A 19,200-nucleotide genomic window follows, 5' to 3' on the forward strand; every position below is an offset into this window, starting at 1 on the left:
TAGAGCTCTTGGGAGAAGTAAGTGGGATGATAGTGGTGATACATAGAGTATATACAATGTACCTGGCACTAATATGAGTATATTTTACATATTATATCATTTAATCCTAATGCCAGAGATAGCAACTATGACTTCTGCCCAATTAAAAAAGACAAAATTAAGGTACAGTGAGGTTAAATTAAAAAAAAAACCTAGTCACTCAGCTTCCAAGTACTAGATAGATAGATAGATAGATAGATAGATAGATAGATAGATAGATAGATGATAGATAGATAAGAGACTGACCCAAACCCTCAGACCCAGGAGCGGTCAGGTGACCTAGGCCTGAGCATTCCGCTGGTGATGGAGATCAGTTCAGAGATGGTCATATGACCCCAGTCACATTCTTGTTTTTATAAAGTGTGTAAACCACTGACAGCTCAACAAAGCTAGCACACACACACACACACACACACACACACACACAGAGTCACATAAAGATCTTTAAGTATTCACAAAATTATCCAGCAAATGATTAAACATTAATATATAATAACCATGTGAGGTTTATTCCCAAAATAAAAGTATGATTAAATGTCAGAAAAGCTATTCACCTATATTAATAGATTTAAGAAAAAAATCCTATGATCTTCTTTATAAATGCTGAAAAGGCATTTGATAAAATTCAATATGCATTCTTGATAACATTCTTAATAAAATGAGAAAAGATAGTATTTCCTTATTATAATACTAGAGACCCGTTGCAGGAAGATTCCTGCAAGAATAGGGCTTCCTGCAGCCAGAGCGAAGCAGAGAAGGGAGCAAAACCCGCCTCCGCCGCCCCACTTGCTTCACCACAGCTTCGCTCCCTTCTGCAGTGCTTGGCTTCCTTCTACGTTGTCTTTAGTCTTTACTCCATGCCCGCGTATGCAAATTAACCGCCACATTTGTTGGGTTAATTTGTATGTTCATCTGATTGGTTGGTGGGCATAGCAGAGTGACACCAATTTGCATGTTTCTCTTTTATTAGTGTAGATAATATAGCCTGAGCGGCCAGATTATTATGACCACCTGACGTTTGTAGGCTAATTAGCTATAATTTCTCACTGAAGTTGCTAGAGGGCCAGACCATTATAAATAGGGAAGCAGGTAATGTGATTCCATACCTAGAGAACCCAATTAGAATTATATTGCAAACAATAAGAGAATTCCATATATCTGGGTATGAAATAAATACACAGAATCAGAAAACTTCATATCTATAAATAGCAAGCAGGTAATAGATATGGACATGAAGAATTCTCATTTATATTAGGAACAAAAAGAGAAAGCCTAGTAATAAATAATATGAAATAGCTACTAAAGAAAACATTAAAATATTACTGACAAACACAAAATAAACATGAAGAAATAGAAAGGCATCACCTGACCTTGGAGAGGAAGACTTAACATCATAAAATAGAAATGTCCGTATGCTAATCCATTAATTTAACACAATAAATACATTTACCAATAAGATTTCAGACAATGAGGTTAGACAAGTTGATCCTAAACTTCACATAGGAAAATAAACAACCTCGGAGAACCAGGGAACTTTGGAACAAGAAGGCAATGAGGTGGGACTAACTCTATGAGGTATTAAAACCTAAGACAAAACTACAGTAATTGCAACATTAAATGGACAGACAAGTCTATGGAACAGACTAGGGAGTCTAGAGAAAGAACTAAATATCTGTGAAAATTTAGTATATGCTGAGAGCTGGATGAATTGCTCAATACATTGAAGCAACTGAGTTACCACCACATGAAAAAAAAAATAGTGTGGAATCCATCCCTCACAACTTACACCTAAATAAACTCCAAATGGATCAAATGCAACCCAAAAAAAGAAGCCACAAAAGCACAGCAAGAAACCAATGCAGAATATTTTTACAATCTTGGAGTGTGACACATGTTCATAGCCACTGAAAAAAAGATCAAAACATTTGTCAGCATAACATTCCAAAATTTCACATGGCAAAAATCACCATATGCAAAGTGAAAACACTGAGATAAACATTTGCAACTTTCATCAAAATCAAAGGACTAATTTCTATGTTTAAAGCAGCACTTCCCTGGAAAGCATTCTACAGGACACTGGTTCCTTTGGATATTAGCAGGCTGGCTGGATAAATACTCACAAGTGATCATTTTTATTCTTCACAGCAGGTATGTGCATTTATATATTTTTAAAATATATAGCATTATTGATTTCAGAGAGGAAGAGAGAGGGAGAGAGAGATAGAAACATCAATGATGAGAGAGATTCATTGATTGGCTGCTTGTTGCATGTCCCACACTGGGGATGGAGCCCGCAGCCTAGGCATGTGCCTTGACCAGAAATTGAACCATGACCTCCTGGTTCATAGGTCAATGCTCAACCACTGAAAAACACCAGCCTGGCTGTGCATTTATAATTTAATAGCTAATGTCAGGTTGACCTTTTTGGAGATTCTACCAATTCACATTCCCACCAGGAATGTGTAGGCCTCCCTGTTTTCCTTCCCATCATAAGGTTTTATTAAACTTTTTATCTTTGAAAATCTAATAAGTGGGAAAGATAGCTCAGTGTAGTTTCCTTTTTCTTTTCTTTCTTTTTTTTTTTTTTTTTTTTATTGGGCACAGTGATGTTCTACCCAATCCTCAGTGTAGTTTTCAAGTATATTTCTCATCCAGAGTTAAAGTGAGCAACTTTTCATGTACTTTGGAGACATTGGTATTTTCTTTTATTTGTTTTGTTAATCCTCCCCTGAGGGTATTTTCCCCATTGCTTTTGAGAGAGAGAGTAGAAGGGTGGGAAAGAGGGAGAGAAACATGATTGGTTGCCTACCTCACTCGCCCTGACTGGGGACAGGGAGCTAACTGGAAACCAAGGTATGTGCCCTTGACCAGAAATCGAACTGGTGCCAGAGGGCGGCTTTGGGCTGTTGGAAACCGAACCTAGGCTCTCCACCAGAACTTCGCTGGAGATCCTAACCAGAACTTGGCTGGAGAACTTGGCTAGAGATCCTGGCTAGGCTGCTGATCAACTGAACGCTGTCTCCGTGTCATTCCTTCTTCGCCGACTCCATCCACACCTTTGGGAACCCATAAGAAAATGAGTTTAAATATTCCTCTCCTCATCATGTTCTACAACATACTCTATTCGTAATTAATACACTAAATGTAGATTCTGAGGGAAATTCCCCAATGTACAGACATTGGAACCCTGATCTAACTAAACCTAAAGCCCTCATCAAATGGAGAGACTTGCTTACAGGAGCCTGGAAGGGACCTGATGTAGTTTTAACCTGGGGGAGAGGATATGCTTGTATATTTCCACAGGACGCATACTCACCTGTGTGGATTCCACTCTAGTCCGACCTTATGTCTCACCGCATTCTGTCTCTGCCTCATCCTAGCACACCTGACCAGTGCCCATCTGCAGCAGATGTGCAGCCCTGAGCTGGAACCATCTGTCCATTGGGAGGATCACATGTGCCTCCTTTTTGTCTGTCCATATGTCCCAGCTTGGCCCCACATCTCCTTTCCTTTTTCTTTCTTTTTTTTAATCTGACTACTTGTTTGCTGGTTCTTTGGCCTTTCTCCTTTTCTCCTGAACACAGCCTTTTCTAGAATCTCCCTACTCTACTGTTCCAGGAAGGGCACCTCCCTTTTCTGCCATGACTAGGGGGTGTCTGGTATATGCCCCATATGTGGAGTTATCTTGTGCCAAAAGCCTGACATCCTGGGCTGAGAAAGCCCTGTCCTGGGACTCTCCTTTGTCCAGTATTGGCCCCTCTTGCCCTTGTGTCAAGAGGGACCCCATTCTTACAATCCATTTGCCCACAGCTATTGCCTGGGCTTTCTGTTCACACTGAAGTTGAGGTCTCATGGTGGCCGGTGCCATGGATCTGTCTCTTGCCCAATGGCGTGAGCTGGGCCCTCCCTGGAGAAGAAACCTGGGTTCCCCAAGAGATGTGACCAGAGCCGGGGGCCCCGCCAGCAGGCGAGGGGAGCCCAAGGCAGGTGCTGGGCGTGGAGGCCACAGGGGCATAGGCTACCTAGGAGACAGAACTGAACCTCTTGCAGGGGGGGGCACTGCCCCTCCCTCATTCGCACACCTCACATCACCCTGCTTGGCCCCAGAGGATGGCTGGTTAGCCAGAGACGGGTAAGATTCCTCGGGGAAGGAACAACCTAAGACAGGCACAGTTGCAGAGGGGCCATCAGGAGACAACTTGGGGGTCAACAGAGGTGGGGCACAGACCCTCACCCCCCCAACTTTGCAGGGGCCTGAACCCTCACCCCTTCTGAGGGAGGTCTCCTGCCCCCATGGCTGCTCCACTTCCCACGCCCAGCTCAGATTGGGACCCAGGTAAAGACAGAGACTGGCTGACAGCAGCTGCCCTCTCACTGCAACAGGACTTGTTTCCCATTTCTACCTTGGACCACAGGGAAAGGGGCAGCTGAAGGAAAGGGCTGTGTCAGGATGCTGCCTTCTTCTCTTTCTTCTCCCTCTTTTTTCTAAACACTTCCATGCCTTGTAGTTCTTTTGCTTTCTCTTCTTTTTCTCTCTACTACCCTCCATCTTCCATATCAGCCAACCCAGAGGGCACAGCTTACTCCTCCCCGGACACCGACACCACTATCAAGCACAGCCCTGATGGACTCTTTAATGCAGCCCTTCAACTACATCTTTGAAGCCCTCCAACTTCACACCTTTGGGAAGCCCGTCGCCAATGACGCCGTCTACTAGCCAGATCAACAAGGACAACCAAACCCCCAACTTGAGGACAGCTGAAATCCCTTGACTGAAGAGGCCAGCAACCTTCTACAGGAACAAGGCTCCTTGTGCACTCCATCCACTATGTTTATAGCTATGCTCGCTATTATTGCTTGTCAGTTTTCTTTCGAGTCTTAAACAACCCAATCAGAGGTGGCCACTAATTTACATGTGCTATCATTTAAAAAATAAAAAAGGGGGAATTTGCTGGAAGCCGGTCCATCCTTGCTGCTTAACAGGCGCTGCAGGGAAGAAACATCTGCACAGCATATGTTTCAAGGGACCTGGCATATATGGCATACTGTTCTTAATATGTTTGCTCACCTTCTTGGTGCTATGTGTTTTAACCAAGGTCACCTCTCCAAGAAAGGTTGTTTCCCCAGGTAGGGATTTTCCCCTGAAGTTAGGGAGGGAATAAAACCCCTTAACTAAATGCCAGGCAGGTAGTTAATCACTTCAACTACGAACAATCCCTGGAATGGAGATAAGAAACGCCCTAACCTTTGGAATAGAAATTGATAGGATTAAAATCAACTGGTATAAATACAGATGTAACAAGACAATACAAGACAGAACTTGGCTAGAGATCCTGGCTAGGCTGCTGATCAACTGAACGCTGTGTCATTCCTTCACACCTTTGGGAACCCCTGGACCTGCTGGGGCTGGACCCCAACACGGAACGTCGGGCCCCAGGCAGTTCCTGCGCAGGGGCTGGGCCTCTCTGGGCTCCAGGACTTCGGCCTGTCCGGTGCGTGGCCGCTGGGCCCATCTGGACTCCAGGCCTCCCCCAGCAGGGCGCCCTCGTGCTCAGGGAGCGGGTCGCCATGGCGACGCCAGTGTCACTGGAGAGCTGGGTGCAGGATGAGCTGCACGCAGTGCTGGGGCTGAGCGAGAAGCCCGTGGCGCAGTTCCTGATCAGTACGGCCCAGCGCTGCAGCTCGGCGGAGGATTTCTTTTTTTTTTTTTTTTTTTTTTTTTTTTTATTATTAGTTAAGGTATTACAAATGTGTCCTCATCCCCCCCATTAACCCCCAACCTCCCCCCCACACACACTCATGCTCCCATCCCCCTGTTGTCCATGTCCATTGGTATGGCTTATATACATGTATACAAGTCCTTTGGTTGATCTCTTCCCCTTACCCCCGCCCTCCCCTATTTTCCTTCTGGGGATTGATAGCCTGATTGCTGTTTCTCAGTCTTTGAGTCTGTCCCTTTTCATCAGTCTATGTTGTTCTCTATAATCCACAAATGAGTGAGATCATGTGGTATTTATCTTTCTCTGACTGGCTTATTTCACTTAGCATAATGCTCTCCAGTTCCATCCATGCTGTTGCAAAAGGCAAGAGTTCCTTTTTTTTTACCGCAGCATAGTATTCCATTGTGTATATGTACCACAGTTTTCTAATCCACTCATCTGCTGATGGGCACTTAGGCTGTTTCCAAATCTTAGCTATGGTGAATTGTGCTGCTATGAACATAGGGGTGCATATATCCTTTCTGATTGGCGTTTCTGGTTTCTTGGGATATATTCCTAGTAGTGGGATCACTGGGTCAAATGGGAGTTCCATTTTTAGTCTTCTGAGGTAGCTCCATATTGTTCTCCACAGTGGCTGCACCAGTCTGCATTCCCACCAGCAGTGCAGAAGGGTTCCTTTTTCTCCACATCCTCTCCAACACTTGTTGTTTGTTGATTTGTTGATGATAGCCATTCTGACAGGTGTGAGATGATAACGCATTGTCGTTTTGATTTGCATCTCTCGTATAATTAGTGACTTTGAGCAGGTTTTCATATGTCTTTCGGCCTTCTGTATGTCCTCTTTCGAAAAGTGTCTATCTAGGTCCGTTGCCCATTTTTTTATTGGATTGTTTATCTTCCTTTTGTTAAGTTTCATGAGATCCCTGTAAATGTTGGAAATTAAACCCTTATCGGTGGTATCATTGGCAAATATGTTCTCCCATGTAGTGGGTCTTCTTGTTGTTTTGTTGATGGTTTCCTTTGCTGTGCAAAAGCTTTTTATTTTGATGTAGTCCCATTTGTTTATTTTCTCTTTAGTTTCCATTGCCCTAGGAGCATTATCAGAGAAGAAATTTCTTCGGCATATGTTTGCGATTTCGCTGCCTGTGGATTCCTCTAGTATTTTTATGGTTTCCCGTCTTATGTTTAAGTCTTTTATCCATTTTGAGTTTATTTTTGTGTATGGTGTGAGTTGGTGATCTAGTTTCATCCTTTTGCATGTATCTGTCCAATTTTCCCAACACCATTTATTGAAAAGACTGTCTTGACTCCATTGTATGTTCTTGCCTCCTTTGTCGAATATTAATTGGGCATAGTGGTTTGGGTTGATTTCTGGGGTCTCTATTCTATTCCATTGATCTATATGTCTGTTCTTGTGCCAGTACCAAGCTGTTTTAAGAACAGTGGCTTTGTAATACAGTTTGACATCTGGTATTGAGATCCCACCTACTTTGTTCTTTCTGAGGATTGTTGCAGCTATTCGGGGTCTTTTTTTATTCCAGATGAATTTTTGGAACGTTCGTTCTAGATCTGTGAAATATGCTGTTGGTAATTTAATGGGGATTGCATTGAATCTATAAATTGCTTTGGGTAGTATGGACATTTTGATGATGTTGATTCTACCAATCCATGAACACGGTATATTCTTCCATCTGTTTATGTCTTCCTCTATCTCTTTTTTCAGTGTCCTGTAGTTTTCAGCATATAAGTCTTTTACCTCCTTAGTTAAGTTTATTCCTAGGTATTTTAATTTTTTTGGTGCAACGGTAAATGGGATTGCTTCTGTAGTTTCACTTTCTGTAAGTTCACTATTGGTGTAAAGAAATGCCATGGATTTCTTAGCATTAATTTTGTATCCTGCTACATTGCCGAATTCATTTATTAAGTCTAATAATTTTTTGATGGAGTCTTTAGGGTTCTGTATGTACAGTATCATGTCATCTGCAAATAAGGACAGTTTTACTTCTTCTTTTCCAATCTGGATGCCTTTTATTTCTTCTTCGTGTCTGATCGCAATGGCTAGTACTTCCAGTACTATGTTGAACAGGAGTGGTGAGAGGGGGCATCCCTGTCTTGTTCCTGTTTTTAGGGGGAATGGTTTTAGTTTTTGCCCATTGATTATGATGTTGGCTGTGGGTTTGTCATATATGGCTTTTATTATGTTGAGGTATGATCCCTCAATTCCTATCTTGCTGAGAGTTTTTATCAAGAAAGGGTGTTGGATTTTGTCAAATGCTTTTTCCGCATCAATTGATATGACTATGTGGTTTTTCTCTCTCAATTTGTTTATGTGATGTATCACATTTATTGATTTGCGGATATTGTACCATCCTTGCATCCCTGGGATAAATCCTACTTGGTCATGGTGTATGATCTTTTTGATGTACTGCTGGATCCGATTTGCTAGGATTTTGTTGAGGATTTTGGCATCTATGTTCATGAGGGATATTGGCCTATAATTCTCTTTCATTGTATTGTCTTTATCTGGTTTTGGGATTAGGGTGATGTTGGCTTCATAGAATGAGCTGGGAAGTGCTCCTTCCTCTTGGATCTTTTGACATAGTCTGAGGAGGATAGGTTTTAGGTCTTCCTTGAATGTTTGGTAAAACTCCCCTGTGAAGCCATCTGGCCCCGGGCTTTTGTTTGCTGGAAGCTTTTTGATTACTGCTTCGATTTCCTCCATAGTTATTGGCCTATTGAGATTTTTAGATTCTTCCTGGTTAAGTTTTGGAAGGTTGTATTTATCTAGGAATATGTCCATTTCCTCCAGGTTGTCTAGTGTGTTGGAGTAGAGTTGTTCATAGTATTTTCTAACAATCCTTTGTATTTCTATGGGGTCTGTTGTTATTTCTCCTCTTTCATTTCTGATTTTGTTTATTTGGGTCCTCTCTCTTTGTTTCTTGGTGAGCCTGGCTAGAGGTGTATCAATTTTATTTATCCTTTCAAAGAACCAGCTCTTGGTTTTGTTGATCTTTTGTATTGTTTTTTTGGTCTCTATGTCGTTTATCTCTCGGCGGAGGATTTCTTACAGCGCCTGCGCGACACTGACACCCTGGACCTTGGCGGGCCTGCTCGGGACTTCGCCCCGCGGCTCTGGAGCGAGGTGCCTCGGGAGGCGGTGGTGGAGAAGCCAGCCCGGGCCGCCGAGCGAGAGGCCCGAGCCCTGCTGGAGAAGAACCGATCATATAAGTTGCTGGAAGACAGCGAGGAGAGCAGTGAGGAGAGTGTGGGTAGGGCTGGGAGCCATCTCCAGAAGAAGTGTAAAAGGCAGAAACACCTCAGGAAGAAACGGCAGGAGCAGGAAGAAGAGGAAGAAGAGGATTCTGCGAGAGGGAAGAAGACAGGGTGGAGCCGACAGCAAACAGAAAAGCCAGAGTCGGAGGATGAATGGGAGCGGACAGAGCGAGAGCGCCTCCAGGACCTGGAGGAGCGCGACGCCTTAGGGAGCGGGATCGGCAGCGGGACAAGGATCGGACTCGCAATGTCCTGGAGCGGTCAGACAAGAAGGCTCATGAAGAGGCGCAGAAGCGCCTCAAGATGGCTGAGGACGACCGGAAGGCCATGGTCCCTGAGCTGCGGAAGAAGTCCCGCCGTGAGTACCTGGCCAAGCGGGAGCGAGAGAAGCTGGAGGACCTGGAGGCCGAGCTGGCGGATGAGGAGTTCCTTTTTGGGGACGTGAAACTGAGCCAGCATGAGCCGCGAGAGCTCAAATACAAGCGGCGAGTGCGGGATCTGGCCCGGGTGTACCGGGCAGCCGGTGAGCAGGAGAAGCTGGAGGCCACCAATTGCTACCACATGCCCGAGGAGACCCGAGGACAGCCAGCCCGAGCTGTGGATCTGGTGGAGGAGGAGTCCGGCACCCCCGGGGAGGAGCAGCGGCGCTGGGAGGAGGTCCGGCTGGGGGCCGCCGCCCTGAAATTTGGGGCCCGAGATGCTGCCTCCCAGGAGCCCAAGTACCAGCTGGTACTCGAGGAAGAGGAGACCATCGAGTTTGTTCGGGCCACTCAGCTGCAGGGCGATGAGGAGCCGGCAGCTCCGCCCTCTCCCATCCAGGCCCAGCAGCAGGAGGGCATCCAGGCCGTGTGCCGCAGCCTCCCTATGTTCCCCTTCCTCGAGGAGCTCCTGGCTGCCATTGCGAGTCACCAGGTCCTCATCATCCATCGAGGGCGAGACAGGCTCGGGGAAGACCACCCAGATCCCGCAGTATCTCTTTGAGGGTTATACAAAGAAGGGTCTGAAGATCGCCTGCACCCAGCCCAGGAGAGTGGCCGCCATGAGTGTGGCTGCCCGAGTCGCTCGGGAGATGGGCGTGAAGCTGGGGAGTGAGGTGGGCTACAGCATCCGCTTCGAGGGCTGCATGTCAGAGCGGACGGTCCTCCGCTACATGACCGACGGCATGCTGCTCCGCGAGTTCCTCTCGGAGCCCGACCTGGCGAGCTACAGCGTGGTGATGGTGGATGAGGCTCACGAGCGGACCTTGCACACCGACATTCTCTTTGGACTGATCAAAGATGTGGCTCGCTTCCGATCCGAGCTCAAGGTCCTGGTGGCTTCGGCCACACTGGACACTGCCCGCTTTTCCACCTTCTTTGATGACGCCCCCGTCTTCCGGATCCCTGGACGCAGGTTTCCAGTTGACATCTTCTATACCAAGGCTCCGGAGGCCGACTACCTGGAAGCCTGTGTCGTGTCTGTGCTGCAGATCCACGTGACGCAGCCCCCGGGACGTCCTGGTGTTCCTGACGGGACAGGAGGAGATCGAGGCTGCCTGCGAGATGCTCCAGGACCGCTGCCGCCGCCTGGGCTCCAAGATCCGGGAGCTGCTGGTGCTGCCCATCTACGCCAACCTGCCCTCCGACATGCAGGCCCGAATTTTCCACCCCACGCACACCGGGCACGCAAGGTGGTTGTGGCAACCAACATCACCAAGACTTCACTCACCATCAACGGCATCATTTACGTGCTGGATCCAGGGTTCTGTAAGCAGAAGAGCTACAACCCTCGCAGTGGCATGGAGTCACTCCCGGTCACACCCTGCAGCAAGGCCTCAGCCAATCAGCGAGCAGGCCGGGCTGGCCGGGTGGCGGCCGGGAAGTGCTTCCGCCTGTACACCGCCTGGGCCTATCAGCACGAGCTGGAGGAAACCACGGTGCCCGAGATCCAGAGGACCAGCCCGGGCAACGTGGTGTTGCTGCTCAAGAGCCTAGGGATCCATGACCTCCTGCACTTTGACTTCCCGGACCGTCCGCCCTGTGAGAGCCTGCTGCTGGCGCTGGAGCAGCTGCATGCTCTGGGAGCCCTCAGCCACCTCGGGGAGCTCACCACGTCTGGTAGAAAGATGGCAGAGCTGCAGTGGACCCCATGCTATCTAAAATGATCCTGGCTTCTGAGAAGTACAGCTGCTCAGAGGAGATCCTGACAGTTGCCGCCATGCTGTCGGTCAACAACTCCATCTTCTACCGCCCCAAGGACAAAGTCGTCCACGCGGACAATGCCCGCGTCAACTTCTTCCTCCCTGGGGGGGACCACCTGGTTCTGCTAAACGTGTACACACAGTGGGCTGAGAGTGGTTCCTCTTCCCAGTGGTGCTATGAGAACTCTGTCCAGTTCAGATCGATGTGCCGAGCCCGGGATGTGCGAGAGCAGCTGGAGGGGCTCTTGGAGCGGGCGGAAGTTGGCCTCAGTTCCTGCCAGGGGGACTATATCCGTGTCCGCAAGGCCGTCACTGCCGGTTACTTTTACCACACAGCACGGTTGACTCGCAGCGGCTACCGCACAGTGAAACAGCTGCAGACAGTGTTCATTCACCCCAACTCCTCCCTCTTTGAGGAACAGCCTCGCTGGCTGCTCTACCATGAACTTGTTTTGACCACCAAGGAGTTCATGCGACAGGTATTGGAGATTGAGAGCAGCTGGCTTCTGGAGGTGGCACCTCACTATTATAAAGCCAAGGGCTAGAAGATCCCCATGCCAAAAAAATGCCCCCCAAAACAGGCAAGACACGTGAAGAGCTAGGGTAAAGAAAAGAAACGTAAGCAGAACACGACATCAGCTCCATCTTCTCCACGTTATTTATATCCATTAGTAAAGTAGTTTTGGAATAAAGCTTGTGGGAACTTTTGTAAGCTAAAAAAATAAATAAAAAATAAATCGAACTGGTGACCCTCCAATGCGCAGGCAGGTGCTTGAACCACTTAGCAACACTGGTCAGGGCTGTATTTTCTCTGTGTGTACTCACTGTTCCAAGAACCAAAACCATCCACTTTCCTACATGGCTTGGAGATGAGATGGAAACTACCCCCACCGATGCACACATACACAGCCTACTGTGTACAGCCTAGACTCCACGTTAACATGACTCACCATTCCTCTGTCTTCCCTCGCATCACAGGCCGCTTTTACCCAGGCGAAAATTCATTATTATTCATTATTCATTACAGAAACTTCTCAAAAGACCCATCAACTCTTTAATAAAAATCACCAAGAGTTTACGCCCTACAACCCTTTGCCTCAAAATACTCACCTTTCTGCTTCCACCAATCTGAATCCTGGCAGAACCTGATTCTTACCCAAAACTCATTAAACCCCTGCATTCGAAGGTCTACCTTCAACTAAATGGATTCCCAGCAGACTCCAGCTTCGCCTTCCCCCTTCTGAGACCTTCTAGGCTCTGTGAGCAATAAACTCAGTCTCAGAGGAGCCACTGTCTGGGTTTCTATTGTTAATAGTTTCTTTCTTATTGGTTTGTAGGAGCTGGTTTATGCAACTGAGATAAAACTAACCAGCTGCAGGAACCTGAGAAGAAGGAACTAGAAAGAAGCAGGGTGGTGGGCCATGAAAGGGAGCTTAGATATTTTTTTCCCAGTGGGGAAGCAAGGGGGTGATTCAGTTGAATCACATTATGAGATGATCACTGTGACTCACTGTGGATGCATGGGCTTCAGAGGGTAGAGGATGAAAGTGATGACAGGCAGTTTGATCCAGGGTGGTGGGGTCTGACATGGAGAGAAGTGGTCAAATTTGGGATGTATCTGGGGGGAGGGGGGGTAGAAGCAACAACAGATACACTGGGTATGATGGAGAGAGAGGAGTCAAAGAGGACCCCTTAGATTTGGGTCCTGAACAAATGGATAAATGGAGTTGCCATCCCCTGCCATGCTGAGGAAAGGGAGGGAGGGCGAAGTGGGGTAGGGGGAAGGGCATGGGTGTGGTGGAGGGAGAGAACTGGTCACTTCAGTCAGGGGAGAGGGGTTGGTTTACAGGCAGGGGTAAGTGACAGGTGAATAGGGCTGAGCAAAATAAGGGACCAGAGTGATTCAATAGAGATGGGAGTGCTGCTGGAGAGTAACTTATATTTTAAACTCTGTATATGAAGCAGTTTGTTAGCTACTTCCAATTATTTTATCAGTATAAATAAACTTGACACCCAAATTGTTATTTTCAACCCACAAAAGCCTTTTATTTTATTTGGTACATGTCGCACATTCCTATCCGACATTTCCCAAAATAGTGCCACTGAAGAAATCCAGAAAATAGGCTTAACTGCTCTCCAAATAAAATCAGCAACTCAGAAAACAGTTTGTGCATGTTCCATTTTTGCTGACCAGCCACAGAAGAAAGCAGCTTTGTTTTATGAAATCTAATTAAATCTCTAGGAAAAGCGAAAGACTTGGTAACGGGCAGAAGTTTTCCCCTGTAGATACTGGGCTGCTGTGTCACTCTGTCTTGTGGTTAACTGAGGCATTGGGTCCGCGTCACCAGCAAATGTCATCACAGTACCGTGTGACCTTCTCTGCGTCAGAGGGCAACGTGCAGTTGGAGCATCCTTCAAAGAACAGGCTACGACAATTAAAGGACATTTGTGTCCCTGAGTCATACCAACTGCAATCGTTTATCTCACCATTAAGCCAATTTATTTAGATGCAGATGGCACAGACTGATTAAAAACTACTCAGTAGCCAATATTCCATTGGCTGCTGAGATGAGAATAGATACAAGTCAGAAACATTCATATACTCCTGACAGCTCCTCAGGGGAACTGTGCTAAGTCATTTTCCTGATTGTAACAATTAGACCAGGTGAGCCAGCCCTCCGCCCTCCCCCCCCCCCCCGCCCCCGCCCCCCCTTCCACTGCAAACTGCTTAAATTGTGGATTTCATGTCTTTGACAACACTGCATTATAAAGCCGTCAGGATTTTAGATCATTGTCTTGGTTATCAACTATGGTGAATTTTAGAAATCAAAGATTTAGGGATGCTCACCACAGAATCCTGGGATCACAGGATTATTTTTCCATTTCAGGAAGAATAGATTTTTTGATGCTGACTCATACTTACATTCTGGGAATAAGTCCCAAAGGACCATCGATGAAGCCAAATGCTTCAGAACTGTGTGGTCAGAGCGGGGCTTGGGGTAGTAGCAGTGTGGTAAGAGGGGACGTGAGTGGCCCACCAGCTGCAGAGCCTGGAGCTGCAGGTGAGCCAACAGGCAGCATCCGAGGACAAACAATCCGACTAAAGAGTCAGCACAAAGGAGCTGGGCAAGGGGCAGAGTCCAGGTGCAGGGAATGGAAGGGAACCAGGGACACCAGTGGAAACAAGACAAACAGCCAAACAAACAGGCAGGTCTATCACACTTCTGAACATTCTACTAAGGCACAGCGTTTGCATTCTCTCTAGCAGGGCCACGCATGGATAAGGCAAGGTGGCTCTGACCCAGACTGGGGCCTTTGCTGGGCAGGAAATTTCCCTTTTTTATTTAAATGTACTTTTTTTCATATATTTTTATTGATTTCAGAGAGGAAGAGAGAGATAGAAACATCAATGATGAGAGAGAATCCTGGATCGGCTGCCTCGGGCCCACAACCCAGGCATATGCCCTTGACCGGAATCGAACCAGGGATCCTTCAGTCTGCAGGCCGACACTCTAGCCACTGAGCCAAACTGGCTAGGGCTAAATGTAATTTTTAAGGACACAGTATAATGTGTGTGATGGCCATTCCAAAAGAACGAGTTCTCCTTGAGGGCTGAGTACAGAGAAAATTCACTTCTAAATGTTGAGCTTTCTCACAAAGAGATTAGCAACAAGTTCACCACAGGAGTCCTGAATTGATGGAAACCAGAATTTGATAACTTTTAGCAAGTACAACCAATAACATTTATTCATTAAAAATGAAAATTCCAATGGTAAGGCACAGTGTTGCAAAACTAGAGGAAGATTTAATAAAGAAGATATTCAAAGGGCCAATGAATACATGAAAAGATGCTCATCTGCATTAGTCATCAGGGAAATTAAAATGAAAACCAAAATAATATTACACATCTACATGATCTCACTCATTCATGGATAATAGAGACCATTATAAACCTTTGAACAATAATAGATACAGAGGCAGAGCTGCCTCAAACAGATTGTCAAACTGCAGCGGGAAGGCCGGGGAGGGTTGGGGGGCAGGAGGTAGGGGGGTAAGAGATCAACTAAAGGACTTGTATGCATGCATATAAGCATAACCAATGGACATAAGACACTGGGGGATAGGGGAGGCTAGGGAACTGTCTAGGGCGGGGGGATAAAATGGACACATATGTAATACCCTTTGTAGTACTTTAAGCAATAAATAAAAAATAAAAAATAAAAAAAAGAGAGAGAACCGAAAAATAAAATAAAATAAAATAAAATTGAAAAGACTGACAATGAAAAGGTAGCAAGGACTCAGAGCAGTGGGGACTTGCAGACACTGCTGTTGGAGTGTAAATTAGTACAACCACTTTGGACAACTCTTTGGTGCTATCTCCCAATGTCAAACATAACAGACCCTAGGAGTTGGCAATTTCACTCCAAGGTTTTACTCTCATCCAATAAAAATTGGGTCAAAAGCACCAACAGAGATGAACTAAGATATTCTTAGCAGATCTATTGGTAACAGCCCCAAACTGAAAACAGCCCAGATGTTTGCCAAGAGGTGAACAGATGAACCAATTATGGTAATGGCATACACTGAAGTATGATACCGCAATAAAAACGAACAAATTATAATTCTGTGCAACAACATGGTCGAATGTCACCAAATACTGAAAAAAAAAATTAATGGCTAATGTTACATGGCAGGACAAGGGGTATCTCTGAGGAAAGAGAGGAGGAGGAGGGGGCAATACCAGCACTCTGGGATGCTTGGTGATGCTCCATTTTTAAAAAATATTTTTATTGATTTCAGTGAGAGGAATGGAGATGGAGAGAAACATCAATGATGAGAGTGAATCATCGATAGGCTGCCTCCTGCACATCCCACACTGGGGATTAAGACCACATATGCCTGGGCATATGCCCTGACTGTGAATCAAACCCATGACATCCTGGTTCAAAGGTCGATGTTCAACCACTGAGCCACGCTGGCCATGTTGGGCTTTGTTTTTTTTTTTAATTTAATTTTTACATGGGTCATGATTACATAGGTGTATGAGAACTCATAGAGCTACTCCCCCTTATGATTTCTAAACTTCACTATGTGTTTCTTTTACTCCAATAATAACTTTTAAGTTTAAAAAAATAGGAGGTAATCCATATTCAGAAGCTTGTAGGGAAGCCCCAGTGACCAGTGACCCTTCCCCCGCCACATACACACCTACACCCAATGCTTCCCACTTGGTTGAGCTGAGTCTTCAAAACCAATCACTAGATCCATTTCTCTGACCTGTTTCTATAGGCAGCATTCACTAATTCACAAATGATGGAGGGCCTGTTGTGGGCCAGGCACTGTGGGGAACACAAAGATGAATGAGACAGGCTTGTGAATTCCCTGGGAGTTCAGAGTCTATGGAAGCAGAACTGCTTGTGAAAGGACGAGGACTACGCCCTCCATCTTACCCTGGGTCCTCCATTTTTGGGCAGAGCCATGTGCTTGGCAAGGCTTCTTCCCGGAAACCCAAGCCTCTGCTAGCCACACCCAGGATTTCTCTGGACTAACCAATGATAATAAAGGGAAGTGCACGCCATCAATGTGACCACATCCTGTGTAACAAGACACCGACTTGCGCCTGGCCAATCAGCAGGACCCACAGTCACCTCTCCACCCCTTACTCCACCCCCCTATAAAACTCCTCTTCCCATCGGGCTAGCCCTCTCTCTGCCACTGGGCTTACCATTGCATCGGTGAGTGTGGTCAGGGAGCCGAACTAGTTTGAAATAAAGGACTCTTTGCTTTTGCATTGGACTCGCTGGCTCCCTGGTGGGCTCTTGGGAATCTTGAAATCTGGGCATAACACTTGCTAATTCCATACCTGACTGAACACTCTACACACATCTTCTCATCTAACTCACATCTTCTTATTTCCTTCTCTCAGAAACTCAGTCCATAGGTTGTGGCAGGGCTCATCAAGCCCAATTCCTATGAGCTGCAGAGCAGTGGTCTGCCTGTGCACCAGGCCTGGCAAGGTGTCATGTTATCATGGTAACTCCTGCTAATACACAACAGGCATCACTAATCAATCACAATCCTCCTCCTCATAGCACCTTTGACAATTCTAATAAGACCAGGACCAGCCCATGAGGTGCCATTTATCTGCTATTCTTATTTTTAAAGTTTTTAAAAATGTATTTTTATTGATTTCAGAGAGGAAGGGTGAGGGATAGAGAGTTAGAAACATCAATGATGAGAGAGAACCATTAACTAGCTGCCTCCTGCACGCCCCCTACTGGGGATCGAGCCTGCAACCCAGGCATGTGCCCTTGGCCGGAATCAAACCAGGACCCTTCAGTCCACAGGTCACTGCTCAATCCACTGAGCCAAACCAGCTAGGGCTATCTACTATTTTTGAGTCTATAGCAGATCCATTTACAACCGTTGTCCCTCTTCATTTGAAAACATCACTGGGGAGAGTTGAAGGCTATTCCCAGTCATTTACCTCTGGCTGTGAATGAAGTTGAGGCTTATCTTGGAGGCATGCACAGAGCCAAAAGCACTCATTCAATGCAGATCTAGGGGGTTAAAGAAAAATGGTTAAGCCCTGCAGGAAACTTGCTTATAGTACTATTTTGCTTCAAGTAGAACTAGCCTTGGTGATAAAAGGTAAGCTGATAAATTAAGCCTCCTGGAAAGTAGGGGCACTGGAAGAGACCCTGAGATCCCCAGTGGGATTTCAGTTCACAAAATGTGCTTCCAACTCAACTCCTGGTCTCAGCAGAACTCCTCAAATGAGAGGATTTATCAACACACTTTATTGGTGCCCCACACAACCATCCATCCTCCATTATTAATCTTGGTGGCAGTGACCCGACCCCATCTGCGTGTAATCTGTCCTTGGTTGGGCAAGTGGCTGCTTCCTTCCTCCAATGACTCGCACAATTGCTCTGCTCCCAGAAAGAAAGGCCTCACTGGGGGCAGTTGCTAAATCAGAGCACTTGGTCCATCATTATCAGTAAAGAGTAAACAAGTCTCCGGTCAGTGTGGGACTCGGTAGTTCTTTTGTTTCATTGTCATATAAAAGGGGAAAATACTTTTGAAAAATAATAAATTTTAAACGCTTCAAGCTCTTACTACTTCACTTTAAGTGTGGTTTGCTATATTTTGCAGGCTTCTAATTCACTCAGAGAATTACAAAATTTCTAGCCAGAAGTACCTTTGGGTAGCAATTCAACATTGTTTTCACTGACACTAAAGCGGAAAGAGGGACCCACTCAGAGAGACACACGACCTGGAAGACCAGCTTCCTGCCTTCCAACCTCCAGTCCAGGAGCAGCCCTGTCTATCCCCTGGCCTCTCCTGTGATTTTCTAAGCAAGAATAAACACACATGTGCACGTACACACACACACACACACACACACACACACACACACACACACACATCACCCATCATCCCTGACCCATACGGATGGACTTTTCAGGAAATTAGGGAAACAGAAGAGCTCTCTCTTTAGTGCCTCCATCGTCCTTGGCCCTCTGCTCTCTCACTAACCCCCATCACCACTATGATGAAGTTCTCATTCAGGGTTAAGAAAAGAAGTAATTTGATGAATTCCAACTATCTCTCCGGTGGTTATGTGTATTTTTAGAAAGAAGTCAGGTAGGGTTACTTATACACACACACACACACACACACACACACACACACACACACACACACACACACAAGTCTATTACCAAATTTCTGTAGAAACATTTCTGAAATGGTGGAGGAAGGACCTCTGAAAATCCACACCTCCACAAAACAAGTGAGAACACTGACGGCAGCCTGTGGCACCTGAGGAACACCCGTTCAAGAAAACCTGCTGAATCTCGGTGAGAACACTGACGGCAGCCTGTGGCACCTGAGGAACACCCGTTCAAGAAAACCTGCTGAATCTCAGTGAGAACACTGACGGCAGCCTGTGGCACCTGAGGAACACCCGTTCAAGAAAACCTGCTG

At 46.2% G+C, this 19,200-nt stretch overlaps 1 protein-coding gene across 1 annotated transcript; it reads left to right on the plus strand.

The window, feature by feature from the left end:
• The first annotated feature begins 5,607 nt into the window (after positions 1 to 5,607).
• On the plus strand, positions 5,608 to 11,818 carry LOC118661505 (pre-mRNA-splicing factor ATP-dependent RNA helicase DHX16-like). The gene is given in 8 exon segments (XM_036319603.1): positions 5,608 to 5,706; positions 8,818 to 9,238; positions 9,241 to 9,953; positions 9,955 to 10,520; positions 10,522 to 10,691; positions 10,694 to 11,146; positions 11,149 to 11,748; positions 11,751 to 11,818. Coding segments are annotated over 8 exon segments (3,090 nt in total).
• Positions 11,819 to 19,200: the final 7,382 nt, after the last annotated feature.

The sequence above is a fragment of the Myotis myotis genome, unplaced genomic scaffold (assembly GCF_014108235.1).
Source record: "Myotis myotis isolate mMyoMyo1 unplaced genomic scaffold, mMyoMyo1.p scaffold_m19_p_8, whole genome shotgun sequence".
NCBI classification, from domain to species: Eukaryota; Metazoa; Chordata; class Mammalia; order Chiroptera; family Vespertilionidae; genus Myotis; species Myotis myotis.